The sequence below is a fragment of the Littorina saxatilis genome, linkage group LG4 (assembly GCF_037325665.1).
Source record: "Littorina saxatilis isolate snail1 linkage group LG4, US_GU_Lsax_2.0, whole genome shotgun sequence".
Classification (NCBI taxonomy): Eukaryota; Metazoa; Mollusca; class Gastropoda; order Littorinimorpha; family Littorinidae; genus Littorina; species Littorina saxatilis.
The window spans coordinates 67,119,176-67,138,005 of NC_090248.1; the positions used below are offsets into that span (position 1 = coordinate 67,119,176).

At 41.3% G+C, this 18,830-nt stretch overlaps 1 protein-coding gene and 1 long non-coding RNA gene across 3 annotated transcripts in view; both read right to left on the reverse strand.

Moving 5' to 3' along the window:
- Positions 1-422: 422 nt before the first annotated feature.
- On the reverse strand, positions 423-10,834 carry LOC138965438 (uncharacterized). The gene is made up of 3 exons (XR_011455460.1): positions 10,725-10,834; positions 6,935-7,157; positions 423-5,641 (listed from the first exon to the last, which is right to left on the reverse strand). It is a non-coding gene; the product is annotated as an uncharacterized lncRNA (long non-coding RNA).
- A 5,085-nt stretch (positions 10,835-15,919) lies between these two features.
- LOC138965439 (2-hydroxy-1,4-benzoquinone reductase-like) overlaps positions 15,920-18,830 on the reverse strand; it is a 5,840-nt gene continuing 2,929 nt past the window's right edge. Inside the window, exons 3-5 of one of the 2 annotated variants that reach the window (XM_070337597.1) lie at positions 17,772-17,952; positions 16,752-16,994; positions 15,920-16,286 (exon numbers count right to left, since the gene is read on the reverse strand). In XM_070337597.1, the coding sequence (XP_070193698.1) occupies positions 16,048-16,286; positions 16,752-16,994; positions 17,772-17,952 (663 nt within the window). In that variant the 3' untranslated portion in view covers positions 15,920-16,047. The remainder of the gene's footprint in view (positions 16,287-16,751; positions 16,995-17,771; positions 17,953-18,830) is intronic. The other variant, XM_070337598.1, reaches the window with a different exon arrangement.

Below are 18,830 nucleotides of genomic sequence, written 5' to 3' on the forward strand. Positions count from 1 at the left end.
GCATGACTTTTTACATCTGGTTTCTAAAATCCATAGTCTCCTGAGTCTCACGGATGCCTTAAACTTTTGTTTAACATGAAGATGAAGAAATATAAATTCCTGCCAGATCTAAGGCAGCAGTACGTCTGTGAATATCTCTTGGCCATGTTTCTAGTGACTATGAAGAGAGAGAGAGAGAGAGAGAGAGAGAGAGAGAGAGAGAGAGAGAGAGAGAGCGAGAGAGAGAGAGAGCGAGAGAGCGAGAGAGAGAACGAACGAACGAACGAACTTTATTACTCAAGGATGGATGGAGAGAGAGAGAGAGAGAGAGAGAGAGAGAGAGAGAGAGAGAGAGAGAGAGACTCAGACTCAGAACTTTATTACAAAAGGATAAAGGTTTTAGGCAAAGCCTATTCTTCCAACCTGTCCTTTATACAACAGAGAGAGAGAGAGAGAGAGAGAGAGAGAGAGAGAGAGAGAGAGAGAGAGAGAGAGAGAGAGAGAGAGAGAGAGATCAAATCAAATCAAATCAAATCAAATCAAATTTTATTTTACGAGGGTTGTGGCATAAGCAATATAAACGAGCTTCTTTTCAACCAGCCCTCGCCCAGAGAGGGACTATTCTAATCTTAAATACATATATGTACAAACGTAAAACAATTACAAAAGATAAGCACGACAGTAAAAATAAAAATATTAAAAAGGCAGAAAAACTATTCACAGGACTATATACACGTTGTGGGCAATACATACATTCTTGCGTTATGACACACTGATGCTTTATGGACAGATATGATCAATATGAAAATAATCAGAACGAGAGAGAGAGAGAGCGAGAGAGACAGAGAGAGACAGCAAGAGAAAGAGAGACAGAGAGAGAGAGAGAGAGAGAGACTCGGACTCATATCTTACATGGTCATAGCACCAGACTTTTTTCCCCCATATATTTACTCTGTGCACAGTTGATTATTTTACAGGCTTTCCCAATGTAAACTGTTGGAGTACGCTATAAAAAGGTGCATAAATCTGCATTGTGAGACTGACTGAGGGAAAGACAGTGAGACTTGGATTCATAACTTCTTCTTCTTCTTCGATCATGGGCTGAAATTCCCACGTTCACTCATGTTTTAGCACGAGTGGATTTTTACGTGTATCACCGTTTTTACCCCGCCATGCAGGCAGCATATGCCGATTTCGGGGGAGGCATGCTGGATATTTTCGTGTTTCTATAACCCACCGAACTCTGACATGGATTACGGAATATGGTCATATCACTTGATCTTTAATTTGCTCTTCTTTTGTTCATATATTTACTGCGTGCAAAGTTGCATATTTTACAGGCTTTCCCAATGTAAACTGTTGGGAGTACAGTACTCAATAAAAAGGTGCACACATCTGTATTGTTAGTTTTCAAGTCCCAAAACTGTGTGTTGGAGCAAATCCAAATATCAAAGCCAATATTGTTCATTCCCTCATCATTATTATTTGTCTGTTGTGCAGCTTGTTTCCCCATTTTTAAGATCTTTCTTTCTTTATTTGGTGTTTAACATCGTTTTCAACCACGAAGGTTATATCGCGACGGGGAAAGGGGGGAGAGGGGATAGAGCCACTTGTCAATTGTTTCTTGTTCATAAAAGCACTAATCAAAAATTTGTTCCAGGGGCTTGCAACGTAGTACAATATATTACCTTACTGGGAGAATGCAAGTTTCCAGTACAAAGGATTTAACATTTCTTACATACTGCTTGACTAAAATCTTTACAAAAATTGACTATATTCTATACAAAAAACAAAAGGAGAAACAGAATCCGTTAGTCGCCTCTTACGACATGCTGGGGAGCATCGGGTAAATTCTTCCCCCTAACCCGCGGGGGGTATTTTTAAGACGGTGCTAGCAGATGTTTCTTTCTTTCTTTATTTGGTGTTTAACGTCGTTTTCAACCATTCAAGGTTATATCGCGACGGAGCAGATGTTTGATGAAGTAACTGTAAATGAACATTCATTCCATAAACTAACTTTTCTTGTTTTTCTAACCTTGATTCTTGAAAGTTAATTAGCAGCATGACGGGCGCAGTGGCGTGGTAGTAAGACGTCGGCCTCCTAATCGGGAGGTCTTGAGTTCGAATCCCGGTCACTGCCGCCTGGTGGGTTAAGTGGAGATTTTTCCAATCTCCCAGGTCAACTTATGTGCAGACCTGCTAGTGACTTAACCCCCTTCGTGTGTACACGCAAGCACAAGACCAAGTGCCCACAGAAAAGATCCTGTAATCCATGTCAGAGTTTGGTGGGTTATAGAAACACGAAAATACCCAGCATGCCCCCCCCCGAAGTCGGCGTATGCTGCCTGAATGGCAGGGTAAAAACGGTCATACACGTACAAATCCACTCCTGCTGAAAACATGAGTGAACATGGGAGTCTTAAGCCCATGAACGAAGAAGAAGAAGAAGTATTCAAGTCACAAAACTGAGTGAGGGAGCAAATCCAAATATCAAAGTCAATATTGTTCATTTCCTCCTCATTATTATCTATCTGTTATGCATCTTGTTCCCCCATTTTTAAAATAAATAGATTAAGGTGCTAGCAAATATTTTATTGTGTAAATGATCAACCATTCCATAAACTAAATTTTCTTGTTTTTTTAACCTTGATTCTTGAAAATTAATTAGCAGTATATTAGTTTTCACATTTCCTAACAAGCGTGGGAGCATTCCTTGAGTGAAGAAAAAAATATGGACATTGTCATATTGGTTAACTATGTTTGTTTTTAAGTACATGTACTTAATGTAACTCAGTTTGTAACTTGCCTGACTCACCGCAAAACACACACATTGAAGTTTATTGTATCTGTAATCTTTAAAGTCATATTACTCATTTGAACATTGACTCAACTTCGACCAAAAAAACAACAACACCAACAAGACAATGTAGCCATTTCCCTGCCATGTGTCCACTCAGACGTCCAGGACGGGGAATCTTGTGTCAGGTAATATGCACATGAATATTGTTTTTCTCATGTGGGTCCAGGGGCCCGGTAGCTCAGTTGGTAAAGCACGTGTGATCCTAGCTGCCCCACGTATGAAACGCTTCAAAGCGAACGAGAAGAAGATCCTAGGGTCGCAGGTTCGAACCGGGCCGGGCCGGACACGCGTCAACTTATTGTGCAGACTCAGAGAAGAGATCCATGTTTCACCCTCTTGGTACATGAAAGACCTCGGTCATTCTGCCATAAGTGCAGGTGGCTGATCACACTTAACCTTCACTGTGCTTCCTGGGTCGTGAGCCTCACAAAAGTGTCTGTTTCTCTATTGTGAGTGCATGTTTGATCGAGACTTCATGTACAATAATGTAATCCTCAAACACCAAAGACCAATTTTTTTAAGGATTATCTTTGTAAACAAACAAATAAACAATGACGTCATTTGAACTACACAGTCCGATGTTGTGGGTCGTGGATGACCCATATGGAATGAAAGAAGGCATTTTATGGTGTTTATCCTTATTCGGATGACGTGGGTTGTGTACGACCCATACTCTGCAAAGAGGCGGTAAAGAGTTTATCCCCATTCGGATGGCGTGGGTCATGTACGACCCATACTTTTTACGTTGACTCCTTCTTTAGAAAGTATGGGTCGTACACGACCAACATCCGGACTGTGTAGTACAAAGTGTGATCCGGTGAAGGTTATACATGCATATACCTGGGTAGCGCGACTCCGTTGCTGCTAGCTTTCCACTGGGAGGAAGTGACACTAATTTCCCAGCGATGGGACAATAAAGTAATGAAAATTAAACAAAATAAAATGAAATCACATGTTGTTTCAAAAAACTGGTTTGTTTAAAAATAGTTTAACACTGTGTGCATGCATGCATTTAAACTAGCGATATGCCTTTTTTTGTTTCAAATCACTGATTAAAGACTGACTAAATTGACATCATGATCATGCACAGTGTGCACATTTAGATTTTCTGATGCATTTCTAAACAAGTGTAAATGTTTCAAAGAATGGGTTTGTCTGAACTTGCAAATAAATTGCGAACATGCATACATGTCCTTTTCCAGGCTCCTCTGTGTGTTAATATGCATTACTTTGAATAATTAGAGTCTGTGAACCTAGCGCATCACTGTCTGCAAATGCATGTTGTTTCTGACTTACATATGTCCAGTGGCAGTGTGGTACAACATTATGGTAATGTTAATTCTCTAACCGTGTTGCCTACCAATTAACATGCATCTCTTCAAACTTCTGCATCTGTACCAGACTGTGTCAACCTAGCGTACATTCTGAACATGAATGTTGTTTCTGATTCTTGTTCTCTATGGCCTAACGTGTGTGTCCTTAAATAGCGAGGCCTTGAAAAAGTAGCATCACACTCTGTGCATGCATATTGTTTCTTGCCTGCTGTATGCGTCAACATGTGTCGCTTCAAATTACAAGACATGAGGAACTTAGAATCACATTCTGTGCATGCATGCTTTTTCTCTCCTGTATGGGTTAACATGTGTTTCTTCAGATCACAGGACCGTGTGAACCTAGCATTACACTCTTCACATGCATGCTGTTTTTCTCCTGTATGTCCTAACATGTGTCGCTTCAAACTACCAGGCTGTGTGAACCTCCTATCACACTGTGTACATGTATATTTTTTCTCTCCAGTGTGAGTGAACATGTGGGTCCTCAAAGTCTCAGGCCGTGCGAATCTGGCATCACACTCTGTACATACATGATTTTTCTCGCCTGTGTGTGTCAACATGTGCACCTTCAAATATTCAGACCGTAGGAACCTAGAACCACACTCGGTGCATGCATGTTCTTTCTTCCCTGTATGTATTAACATGTGTCCCCTCAAATGGCCAGAATGTACAAAGCTTGCGCCACATGTTGCACATAAATATGGTTTCTCTCCTGTATGTCTCAACATGTGTCGCTTGAAATCAATAGATCTCTTATACACAGCATTACACTCTGTGCATGTATACTTTTTCTCTCGTGCATGTTTACGTGTATGTGTTTCTTCTACAGTTTCTTCTTCACCAGCATGTGTGTATGCTGTATGCTGCCTAAAATGATTGAAATGGAGGAATGTGGCCGACAGATGTTCTCCTAGCTCTTGCTTCAGACACATGTCATTATGAGTGGTGACTGCAGTTTGTGTTTCTGGTGGCTGTATTGCTCGTTTCAGCCAGGTATCACTGCAAGTGTTGACTTCTGTTTGTGTTTCTGGTGTCTGTATCTCTTGTTTCAGCCAGGCATGAGTGTACGTGTTGACTTCTGTTTGTTTTTCTGGTGTCTGTATCTCTCGATTCAGCCATGTATGAGTGTATGTGTTGACAGCAGTCTGTGGTTCCGGTGTCTGTATCTCTCGTTTCAGCCAGGCATTAGTGTGCGTGTTGACTGTTGTTTGTGTTTCTGGTGACTGTATCTCTTGTTTCAGCCATGTATGAGTGTATGTGTTGACAGCAGTCTGTGGTTCCGGTGTCTGAATAGCTTGTTTCAGCCAGGTATCACTGCGAGTGCTGACTGCAGTCTGTGTTTCTGGTGTATGTTTTGCTCGTTTCAGCCAGGTATTACTGTCGGTGCTGTGTGAAGCGTGTCCTTCCAATGTCTGCACTGCAGGCATGGTAGCCATGTTCTCTGTGGCCACAACTTTCCTGACTGGCACTGGAATGAAAAAAATTAAAAATGTTAATAGCAATAAAGAAAGCTGTTAAAGCTTCTGTCACTGAGTCACAGCTTTTCTTCCTGGTAATGCTATCATTCAGTCCAATCCAAAAACCAAAACAAAATTTAGTTCTCATGTGATGTGAGGATAATTTTGTTGGGCAGTGTGGACGTGCTTCCTGGGTCGTGCACGACCCACAGCCCAACAAAAGTGTCTGCAATCTCTATTGGGTGGTTTTGATTGAAACTTCATGTAATCCTCAAACACCATAGAAACTTCCTATCAATCAATTTTAAAAGGATTATCTTTGTAAACAAACAAATAAACAATGACGTCATTTGAACTACACAGTCCCGATGTTGTGGGTCGTGGACGACCCATATGGAATTAGAGAAGGCATCTTGCCGTATTTATTCCCATTCGGATGGCATGAGTCGAGTATGACCCATACTCTGCAAAGAGGCGGTAAAGAGTTTATCCCTATTTGGATGGCATGGGTCATGTACGACCATACTTTTTATGTTGAATACATCTTTAGAAAGGATGGGTCGTACACGACCTACATCATCCGGACTGTGTAGTCCAAAGCCTGATCCAGTGAAGGTTAAACATCAAGTGCTCGCAAACATAAAAGCTACACAAGGTAGTCACACTGAAGACAGTGGTTCATGCACTTTCCTCTTGCAAATGCAGGCCTATTAACCTGAGCAATGTCACTGTGAGTGTGACAATAAAAGCAAGCAGTCTCCAGGAAAGACACGTCATTTAAGCAGACTTTTAAAAATGTTCTGTTTAGAGTGCCAAAGGAGTTCCAATTACTGTCAAGCACCCCTTTTAAGACTTCCAAAAAACAAGGTCTTAAAAAGGAGGGAGTCTTAAAATGGGGGTAAATTTACAGAGGTTATGAACAGAAAGTCTGAGAAAAGAAGGTCTTAAAAAGGAGGGAGTCTTAAAATGGGGGTAAATTTACAGAGGTTATGAACAGAAAGTCTGAGAAAAGAAGGTCTTAAAAAGGAGGGAGTCTTAAAATGGGGGTAAATTTACAGAGGTTATGAACAGAAAGTCTGAGAAAAGAAGGTCTTAAAAAGGAGGGAGTCTTAAAATGGGGGTAAATTTACAGAGGTTATGAACAGAAAGTCTGAGAAAAGAAGGTCTTAAAAAGGAGGGAGTCTTAAAATGGGGGTAAATTTACAGAGGTTATGAACAGAAAGTCTGAGAAAAGAAGGTCTAAAAAAGGAGGGGGTCTTAAATTGGGGATTCTTAAAAGGGGGGTTCCACTGTAATAGCCTTACCATATGGATGTGGTCCCGGCATGTGCCAATACTGTGGCGTTTCTTCAGCAACATCAATCTCTATCTTGATGTCTGTTAGAAGTGCTGTGTCTTCTCCCTCCATAGTGTAGCGGGAGCCAGTGTCCATCACTTTTCACTGTTCAAGAAGCCGACATTCTGTGACTGTTCACTGTTGAAACGTTAAGGCGTTGAGTGTCCTGGCTGTTCACTCTTCAAGGCATTTCTGTGGCAAAGAAGCAAGATTCTGTATTAAACAGAGAAGCACGTTGAAGGATTTCTTCAGTGTTTCTTGAATATTCTAATTGCATTAACAATACATGTCATGGCACTTCACTGTTCTGCTAAGTTGTGTATTGAAAAATTTCTGTTTGTTGCATACAGACAATAACGTTTTATTGAATTGAATAGAATTGAATTGAATTCTGCACATATCAAGACTCGTAAATATACATACTGACTGAGGACTAAACATTTGACAATCATTCAGGATGACTGTAGTGAACCTCAGAAGGGGCTAAATCAAGATGGCCCATCAGGATCATCGTTGAAGACATTCACACACATTCAAAATCAAAGCCTCACACACACACACACACACACGTACACATATATATTATCTCTCTCCTCTAATTCTATAATTACGTCACTCTATCCTTTCCTTTGAACCTTCCCTCCCCGAATCACGCTTTGGACTACACAGTCCGGATGATGTGGGTCGTGTACAACCCATACTTTCTAAACAAGGATTCAACGTAAAAAGTATGGGTCATACATGACCTGCGCCATCCGAATTGGGATAAACTCTTTAGCGCTTCTTTGCAGAATATGGGTCGTACACGACTCAAGCCATCCGATTAGGGATACACACCCTAAAATGCCTTCTTTAATTCCATATGGGTCGTGCACGACCCACAACATCCGGACTGTGTAGTTCAAATGATGTCATTGTTTATTTGATTGTTTACAAAGATAATCCTTTCACAATTAGTCAATAGGAAGGGTCTATGGTGTTTGAGGATTACATGAAGTCTCAATGAAAAACTCTCAATAGTTTTAGACATACAGATACTTTTGTGAGGCTGTGGGTCATCCCAGCCCCAGGAAGCACAGTGAAGGTTAAGCCAATAGTAGAGCTGATGGGGTCTATGTCAACCAAAAGAGCGGGATTCCCTGCAGATGGGTTCCTGTAGTGGTTTTCCCTGTATACAGGGAATCCCACCGGGTGGAAAATACGATACCGCTCAATCTCGTGTTAAGCGTGTGTCTGCCGTAAACCGATTTGAGTTACCGTAGCGTTACTTTCCCTTCCAAAATGGCGGTTCCGCAGGAAAATTTCTGTGAGAATTCCTGAATTCGCGTGCGACATGCAGCCAAGCAAACATGCTTCGGTGAGAACGACGTATAATTCGAAAAGATTTTTATTAAAGTATTCTCGCTCGTACTATTGTTCATTGAATCACTTTCCCTTTCACTCTCGTAAGCTTGAAGTAACTCAATGGCCTCAAACGGAAGTGAAATGATTATGGAACGCTTTGCAGTATGTCGTTATTGCGAGTAATATATTTGAGCTTTTATTTAGTAATCGATTTAAACTTTTTTTCAAAAAAAAAATTGCAAAACAGAATTGAATTTCTAAGAAATACCAAAAAGATTTTTTAAAAACATCAAATTCTACCGATGTCGCTATAAAGTATAAGCATCACGTGACTTTGAGCAAGATCAGCAAAACGCTACAGGAACTTCACACCCGGGGGGGGGGGGGGGGGGGGGATACAGGGAGAACACCTATAAAGTCCACCTTCAGGCATAGTAGATAAGTCCCTTTTGTAGATAAGTCCCTTTTTGAGGCGAGGGCCGGATGCAAAAAAGCATATATATATATATACACCCATGCTTATCCTCAATGTAGTGGTACCCTCGTTAAATAAAGAAATGTATCGATTGAACATTGGATTTCCCTTCTTTGAGCCATGTGACATCAGAGTCCAACAAAAACTCATATTTAGGCGGTTAGCAGAGACTACAATGTAGTGTCCTCAATCTGAAACTGGTTTCTGTACCCATAGACCTATATTCCCTGCTACCCCCCGCGGGTTAGGGGGAGTCCCATATTGGTTGGGACGAGAAAGAATTTACCCGATGCTAACCAGCATGTCGTAAGAGGCGACTAACAGGTTCTGTTTCTCCTTTTACCCTTGTTAAGTGTTTCTTGTATAGAATATAGTCAATGTTTGTAAAGACTTTAGTCAAGCAGTATGTAAGAAATGTTACGTCCTTTGTACTGGAAACTTGCATTCTCCCAGTAAGGTCATATATTGTACTACGTTGCAAGCCCCTGGAGCAATTTTTTTATTAGTGCTTTTGTGAACAAGAAACAATTAACAAGTGGCTCTATCCCATCTCCCCCCTTTCCCCTATCCCATCTCCCCCCTTCCCCCGTCGCGATATAACCTTGAATGGTTGAAAACGACGTTAAACACCAAATAAAGAAAGAAAGAAAGAATATTCCCTGCTGTACCTAATAGTTGTAAGCCAGTGATAATGTAGTTCTACTAGATTCCGGTGTTAAGGCAGACCCGGTATTAAGACAGACAATGACTTGATTGCAGCTAAGCTGAACCTTTCAGCATTACTCCGGCGTCTGGTCACCCTGTGTTTGTATCTCCCATTCTAGACAGTTTAATCATTGTATAAATAACCTGTGGTGAGGAAACGCTGAGTGACATTCCGGACGATAAACAATACATGAAGTTCATAGCAAGTGAATCACCATCAAGTGTTTTTATTGACAATATAAAACATGACATTCAAGTACAACACTAGCGAGTGCATGTTTGTGTGCGTTTAATAGTAAAAAAGGGTAATCTTGAACTTTAGCGTGTTAAATTCATAGCTCAGAATCCAGTGACATTCTTTACTTATTTTTGATACAAGTCTATGTAACTGTAAGCAAGCCAAAGACTAACATTTGTCGTGAAATCAATTGACTGATTGAGCTTCAAACTTAAGCATAATTAATTAATTTGGTTGTTCAATCGACGAAAATGCACCGAAAATGGCGTACGTTGTCAACCATGGGACATCATTTACACGAAAGAGTTGTCTCCCTTGTCCGATCATACTGATAATTCCTTCTTTGACCCATGTAAACAAAATGCATTCGTACAGTTCATCGGAGTTCATTCCGTAACTTCAAAGGGATCTAAAATGACTTGTTAATGTTATGATTACAAGTGCAGGTTCTACAAATTTGGAGACTTAAATGCCTCTGAATTCTGAGCTATGAATTTAACACGCTAAAGTTCAAGATTACCCTAAAATCGATCATGCATTAATATTATGTTATTTATATTTTTGACGAAAATATGACATTTAACCACAGCCTGTGATTTAACACGGCGCGGTCTTGGAGGAACACTGACTGTCTCGATCTGTGTAAACTGTCATATTTTGGTCAAAAATAAAAATAAAGGAAGTATCTTGTCAGTGTCATTCTCTCTCTCTCTCTCCCTCTCTCTCTCTCTCTCTCTCTCACACACACACACACACACGTACACACGTAAGAGCTTCGAAATATTTTGATCCAGTATTCTTTCGATCAAGTTCTGAGTGGTTCTCGTGAAATGCCACCCCCTCTTTCAGTCTTTGAGTCTTTGGTCTCTCCTTTATCACAGCAACCAGAAAAAAAACCACCTAAATAATAAAACTAGATAAAACAGGCGTTTTATAAGCGTTTACATTGAGTACGTTGTGACGGTACAGATAACTGAGCTGCTCTCATTCAACTTACCCTTTGTTCGCCGCTTTTCATTTTGGTCTGCGGAGCTTTGTCTTTATCGATCGATCGTCTGGATACATCCTGGCAATTAGGCAGAGTGGTTTCCCTTATAACGTCCAGTTGCCATAAACTGCCGAATAAAACGCTATCTCAGAGGGTTTGTGTTTGACAAGAGCTACATGATTACTTTTGATAAATAGGACTGACGTGTTAAAAGAAACCTTGTAAACACTGGCTTACACACACCATCACACATTGATACATCGTGGAGCCTGATGTATCGCTAAAACTGACAGAGTTGAAGCCGCAGTGCCGATGCGGTAGATTGCCATAGTAACGCACACAAAAGACCGATGCCGAGGCATGGATACAGAACGGCTATTTGTTCTATTATTCTTTATCACAAACTGGGCACACACACACACAAACACACACATAGGGGAAGGGCTCCTAATATGGACCACTTTTTGTTTCATGCTAATAACTAGGGCGGTTTTCTTGCGAAGAAGTTTCATTTTGTTTTTGGTAGTCCTTCTCTCTTACTGAAGTGAACCGTTAGGCCTAATTAGAGTGAAATAGCTTTGATAGACATTCAGCAAAAATTAAATACAGAAAAAATTCACAAATGGTCCATATTAGGCGCCCAGGCTCCTAATATGGACCAGTGAAGCGGCCTTCACGAATCACTGTCAAAAGCCCCCTGTACTTCAAAATAACATGATACAACTTATTGTGCATGTCAGACTAATTCAAATATGCTTCAGATTTATCTGTTTCGGGTTGATGAGAGCATTATTTGAAGCACACCAGGAAACTAAAGAAGCTTATCAAAAACAGAGTGAAAATAAGTGAAATTATCAACTTCCACAAAAAGAAGACAATTTGATATATTTTTTTGAAAGCTCGAGGGCTAGTTCAGTTATAGGTTATTTTCAGCAAGCTTCTTAATGAATTAATGAAAATAGCCTTTAGCTTTTATTTTCTTCGATTTGTTGAAGGTGGTCCATATTAGGGGACTCACACATACTTTGAGATTTTGCTATTATTTTTTTGTTTGCAGTAGAAACTCGGGGTCAAAACTGCTAAAATGTAACAAATACGGTCTTAGCTGTCATATATAGCAATTTTTGTGTGATAAAAGCTTTGGCTGTGGACAGAAACGAGTCCGTTTTAGGCGTCAAATTTAGAGTGAACGCTGCCAAAAGTTAAAAAAAGAGAAAAAGCCTAACGGTTTTGAGGTTTGTGTTTCTGCAACTGTTTTGACATGTGCAAGTTATCCAGAGAGGGTGAATACAGCGAATGAAATTGTTTTTAGCGCTCTACCGCTGTTAGTTTGTCAGATCAAGAGGTGGTCCATATTAGGAGCCCTTCCCCTACAAACACACACCACACATGCGCACACACCGCAAAATTGAAAACATCAAAGTATGCAGATATGAATTTCAGGGTTATTTTATTACTCCAATCAAAATATTGAAAGAAAAACAAAAAACAAGAACAGGATATGTACATCAGTGTATGTCATGAATCACAGGCTCAGAATGGAATCAGTAGCTCCGGCTAAAGGTGTTGACACTTAAACTGCCATTTGTAAAGTTTCTTTATTTTTCAAAGTCAGAAACGTCAATACAGTCAGTGCTCTGTTGGCCAGAGTATGGCATTTGGATTGCACTCATTGATTTTGAGAACATTTTTTTTTTAATCAAACAAAACAAAACAGAACAAAATTCAAATTAAACACAAAGCATTGTGAATAAACATTTGGCAAAACACGTTGACAATAATGACACAAGCATCCCCCTCCCACCCTGACTCAGATTGTTCTCTTCAAAAATAAACAAACAAACAATCATGGAGTGGTTCTAACCCGGATGTGTGTGGAGAGAACCCAGTTCTGTTGACTGAAACAAACTTATCCCCCTTGCCCTTCACTGGCACACGCACACACACACACCCCACCCCCACCCTTCCCCTGAAATCTTACACTGGTCTCCCAGCAACAACAACAACAATTCTACCTTCCATAAACGTAGACTAGCCGTTGCTGTACTCCTTCATGACCTGCGTTGTACAGTGGAACTCCTATTTTAAGACTGTACTCCTTCATGGAGCAAGCGTACCAGCCCAGCTGCGTGTGCAATCACTAATGCATCAAGTCCACTGTTATGGAGTGGTATAGCCCGGTTTTTAGACAATCATAAATGCCTCTACACAACTCTATAAATTTAGTATTTGTTTACAGACTTGAATGTAATCTGAATAGTTGTCCGCTACCGTAGCTTACAAGGCACAAGCGCACACGCACTCACACACGCAAAAACCTGGTGTTAAATGGATCTTGACACTGCCAAGACTAATTATTATTAGTTTACAAAGCTTTTTACATCACAAAATCATTTCCGGCTTCGACCAGTACCCTAGGCCGACAACACCGCAAGAAACTCTACAGTCCAAGACGCAGACACCTTTTGGCTCAAACAAAGCAGCTTAACAGGTAAGACGAATAGGTATTCTACTGTACGTTACCCTACTGCCATCTTTCGGCTTTCAAGATGTTGGTATGGCTGTAAGTCCTTCAGACGACTGACAAGGGTGCACCAGTCCTCACGACACCGCAACCATTGCTTGACGTAGTCCTTGATCCTTCCAGTCCGTCTCGGCGGCTAACTGTAGAACCCTGCCAGCTCTCCATGCCATGGTCATGTACACCAAGCCGCAGTTGACTGGTTCAGTTCAGCCTCCGTCGATGAAAACCCTCCAGTTGGAACACTGTAAAGTTTATAGTCCATAAATCAACTTGTCTTTAATTTCTTTCACTCGCACAATAAAAATACTCACTCGTCCAACATATTAAGCTGCATGAGCCAATATAATTATTTACACGTTAATTCCTGTTTTCTAAAACCAAGAAAGCGTTACGTAAAACCCTCACATGTTTAAGCAGTGTAGCACAATAGCTTAGGCCTACACAATAACGTTAAACACAGAACCAGTCACTCTTCTCACATACGACAACATGACATGAAAATATAACCGGTTTCAAACATACCTCAAAAGAGTGTAAAGCCAACATTTAGTACAGTCGCCGGCCTGAATATGAAAATGGAAGATATCATGTAAGCTGATAGGGAAAGTTCGTCAGTCTTCATCCTTCTTCAGTCAGATACCTAAAACAGGAGCCCGTCTGCTAAAGTGTTACGAAAAACATGAGTCGAGCTTGGCTCCTTGACGGCGACTGATTTTACAAAGTCGTTCTTGCTATGACATTGCCAGTGAGCTGTCGTCTGCATCACTTGCACGTGAAAAACCTTGTCAGTTACACAAAGGTTCCACTGCGGTCAACGTGACGGTATGCAGCCTATAGCCCTTTCCAATGTCTGACCATCGCTATAGTCTATTCTATTTACAACAATACACATTACCACAAATACGAGTAAACCGCTTCGTAACATCACCCCCTTTCCTCAAAAGAAAATGAATTGTTGAAAAAACGATGAAATTTTCTGAATCTCGATCAGAGATTATCAAAAGTCAAAAGAATTATATACTGGGGTCATGTTCAGAAGCTGTTTAAAAAAAATATCATGAATGAAACTCAAGTAAGACCTTGGCTTTGCAAGAATATGCCAGTCAACACATCAAATCAAAAATCAAATCAAATCTGAAAATGTTACTGGACAAACAGGACAAACAAAACAATCATTCACACCCGTGTAAGCGCACGTGCCTTGAGATAGAAAACAATACTGCTAAAGGGTCAAACAAACAAACACCATTGGGCGCCAGATGTTATGGAGTGGTATAGCCCGGTTTTTAGACAATCATAAATGCCTCTACACAACTCTATAAATTTAGTATTTGTTTACAGACTTGAATGTAATCTGAATAGTTGTCCGCTACCGTAGCTTACAAGGCACAAGCGCACACGCACTCACACACGCAAAAACCTGGTGTTAAATGGATCTTGACACTGCCAAGACTAATTATTATTAGTTTACAAAGCTTTTTACATCACAAAATCATTTCCGGCTTCGACCAGTACCCTAGGCCGACAACACCGCAAGAAACTCTACAGTCCAAGACGCAGACACCTTTTGGCTCAAACAAAGCAGCTTAACAGGTAAGACGAATAGGTATTCTACTGTACGTTACCCTACTGCCATCTTTCGGCTTTCAAGATGTTGGTATGGCTGTAAGTCCTTCAGACGACTGACAAGGGTGCACCAGTCCTCACGACACCGCAACCATTGCTTGACGTAGTCCTTGATCCTTCCAGTCCGTCTCGGCGGCTAACTGTAGAACCCTGCCAGCTCTCCATGCCATGGTCATGTACACCAAGCCGCAGTTGACTGGTTCAGTTCAGCCTCCGTCGATGAAAACCCTCCAGTTGGAACACTGTAAAGTTTATAGTCCATAAATCAACTTGTCTTTAATTTCTTTCACTCGCACAATAAAAATACTCACTCGTCCAACATATTAAGCTGCATGAGCCAATATAATTATTTACACGTTAATTCCTGTTTTCTAAAACCAAGAAAGCGTTACGTAAAACCCTCACATGTTTAAGCAGTGTAGCACAATAGCTTAGGCCTACACAATAACGTTAAACACAGAACCAGTCACTCTTCTCACATACGACAACATGACATGAAAATATAACCGGTTTCAAACATACCTCAAAAGAGTGTAAAGCCAACATTTAGTACAGTCGCCGGCCTGAATATGAAAATGGAAGATATCATGTAAGCTGATAGGGAAAGTTCGTCAGTCTTCATCCTTCTTCAGTCAGATACCTAAAACAGGAGCCCGTCTGCTAAAGTGTTACGAAAAACATGAGTCGAGCTTGGCTCCTTGACGGCGACTGATTTTACAAAGTCGTTCTTGCTATGACATTGCCAGTGAGCTGTCGTCTGCATCACTTGCACGTGAAAAACCTTGTCAGTTACACAAAGGTTCCACTGCGGTCAACGTGACGGTATGCAGCCTATAGCCCTTTCCAATGTCTGACCATCGCTATAGTCTATTCTATTTACAACAATACACATTACCACAAATACGAGTAAACCGCTTCGTAACATCCACATGTTGGCAAAAATACCCCCCCCCCCTCTTTCAGACTGGTGAATAGGCCCCCCCCCCCCTATTTCAGACTGGTGAATAGCCCCCCCCCCCCCCCCCCCAGTCTACAGTGAATTTAGGCACGCCGTGGCTCTTTCTGTACTCTGTCTTGGAGCACACAGCTATACATGTGTACAAACACTCAAGTCCACATGTGAGCAAAAATACCCCCCCCCACCCCCGTTCCTTTCAGACTGGTGAATAAGTCCCCCCAAGTCTACAACTTAGGCACGCCGTGGATCTTTCTGTACTCCTTCATGGAGTGAGCGTACCAGCCCAGCTGCGTGTCGAGAGACTCCAGTCCAGACTTGAGGTGGTCGTTGCCCTGTACCTTGCCGTCCTCGTCCAGACTACTGTGGACCTGCGGCACGTGCACGCTTTCTGGAACAGCCACTGTGCCCATCGCGTTCAGCAGTTGCCGCAGGGGGACGGTCCCCATCATCCCGCCGAAGCTCCCTGTAGTGATAAACAAAAGAGTGATAAATGAGTGATGGAGATGATATATAAAATGTAAAACAAAAACAAAAATTGAGAAACAAATTCTTGTTATAAAAATGTATAAAACACACACCACACACACACGCAAACGCACACACACACACGCACACACAAATACACACACACACACACACACACACACACATACACATACCACTGGCACCCCCAATAAACTGCCTTCACCAGCCCCACCACCACCACCACCACGGAACACAACCTTGTACAGTGGAACCCCCCTTTTAAGACCCCCAAATTTAAGACCCCCTCCCTTTTAAGACCCTATTTTCTGAGACTTTCTGTCCATAACCTCAGTAAATTTACCCCCATTTATAGACTCCCCCATTTTTAAGACCTGATTTTCCCAGATTTTTGAGAGGTCTTAAAAGGGGGGTTCCACTGTATCACCCTCGCACACCGACTTACCCATGGAATACGAGACGATGCCCGAAGGCTTGTAGCCAAAGAGAGTGTGTCCGGGAGGGAAGTGGTCCAGCAGACTGCTGAGGGCGGGAGGGACACTGCCGTTGTACTCTGCGGTCACAAACAGGAAAGCCTCAGCCGCCTTCAACTTGGCTTCGATGTCCAGGAGCACCTGAGGGGCTTGGGTGCGATCGTCGTAGTGATGTATCGGCATTCTCACCAATGGGAGGTCCAGCTCCTTAGGATCTGAAAAGAACGAGGTCAAAACTCAAAGTTTGGAGGCAGAGGCCTTCGAATAGGAGTTGGATTACTCAAAAGCCTGTCCTCAACTGAGCCAAGTCGACTACTCAAAATATACTTCTCGAAGCTGGCCGCACGAAACTTTAGCACTACGATGTTGGTACAATGACTTCTCGAAGCTGGCCGCACGAAACTTTAGCACTACGATGTTGGTACAGTCACTTCGCGAAGTCGACTTCGGGCTGAATTAAGGACCGGCTGAAGCACATGTGCCTATTTTCAAAGGAAAAAGGCTTTATATCGATTGCACTCTACACATTGGATTCCATTTTCTACTGTGAAGCTTGTGATCGTCTGACACAAATAATCACTGGCAGTACTTTGCCTCATTGTTTTAGGGGGCGCAACTCTTGCACAGCCCATTAAGCCTGAAATTAATTGGGCGAAGTTTACTACTTGGTGAAGCTGGCTGTACGGTGGCACTGCATTTTTGGTATGAAAATTTCGCACAGTCTTCGCGAAGACTTTAATTAAGGATAGGCTTTATAAACCCTGACAGATTTTTTGCCGGAAAACGCATTTAAAAAACAATAGAAGCCAAACAACATTAATAACAACAAAAATCAAATAACCAAAGGGAAGTAATCGCTCTTAATGCAGACGACATGTGCAATGGAGTAAGCGAGAGTTGTACGGAACCAATCTCCTGGCACCCGAGAGAATAACAAGCATTGACATGAACAAGCGACTTTCAACCTAAAAAAAATAAAAAAAAGTACTCACCCAGAATGGTGATGTCATACTTGGCCCCCAGTTCATTCTGGATGAACTTGACCACACGTGACCCCATCCTCCCCTCTCGTGTTGTGGACATGACCACCAGCAATTTGAGCACCTCTCCGGCCTGAGATCCCATCCTTTGCAGTGTGACTTTGTACGCTCCGAACACAGCCAAGATACCGACCTGAAGTGCAAAGAGGTACGCTTTGTGTAAGGACGAAGAATGGATGGATGGATGATTGGATGGACGAAGGAAGGAATGGACGGACGAACGGACGAACGAACGAACGAACAAATGGACGAACGAACGAACGAACGAACGAACGAACGAATGAACGAACGAAAGAACTAACAAACGAACAAACAAATAAATAAATAAATAAATAAAAATCTAAATTTAAGTATGAATGAATAAATGAACGAACGAATGAATACATAAATTAATGGTTAAATGCTTAACATGATAGTAACTAGATACAACTAGATAAAAAAAAAAGGATTAATAAACTGATACATAGATTCATAAATAAGTACATCCGCTGATTAGAAATAAACAGGGTGGCTTTTTTTTAAATGGAGAAAAGAAAACCATAAACCAATCGCTCCACACAAATGCAAATAATTTCTTCGCAAAGTACCTCTCTCAACGACTGGCTAATTGAATCAGCAATCAGAAATCAGTATACCAATCCAGGGACCTAAAGGTTTATGACCAATCATTCAAACAATCAATCATTCAAACAATCAATCAGCCAATTAATCAATCAAAAAACTGTTCACGGTATCTTAATCGACTGGCGAATTTCTTACTGCAAAAATCGGTAGAGGAGGCGAGCAGAGCCAGAGGGTATAAACTCGAACTCGAACTCGAAAACTTTATTACGGAAGGATAATAGCATTATGTCCATATGGTCCTTCCTTGCAGCTAGTTCCTACTTACAGTACACACATGAAACGACAAACAAGAATAAAGAATAAAGAATAAAAAAATTAAAAAATTAAAAAATAATAAAAAAAAAGTGTTTAAAAAAAGGGTGAGGGAGTAGGAGGAGGGAGATGATG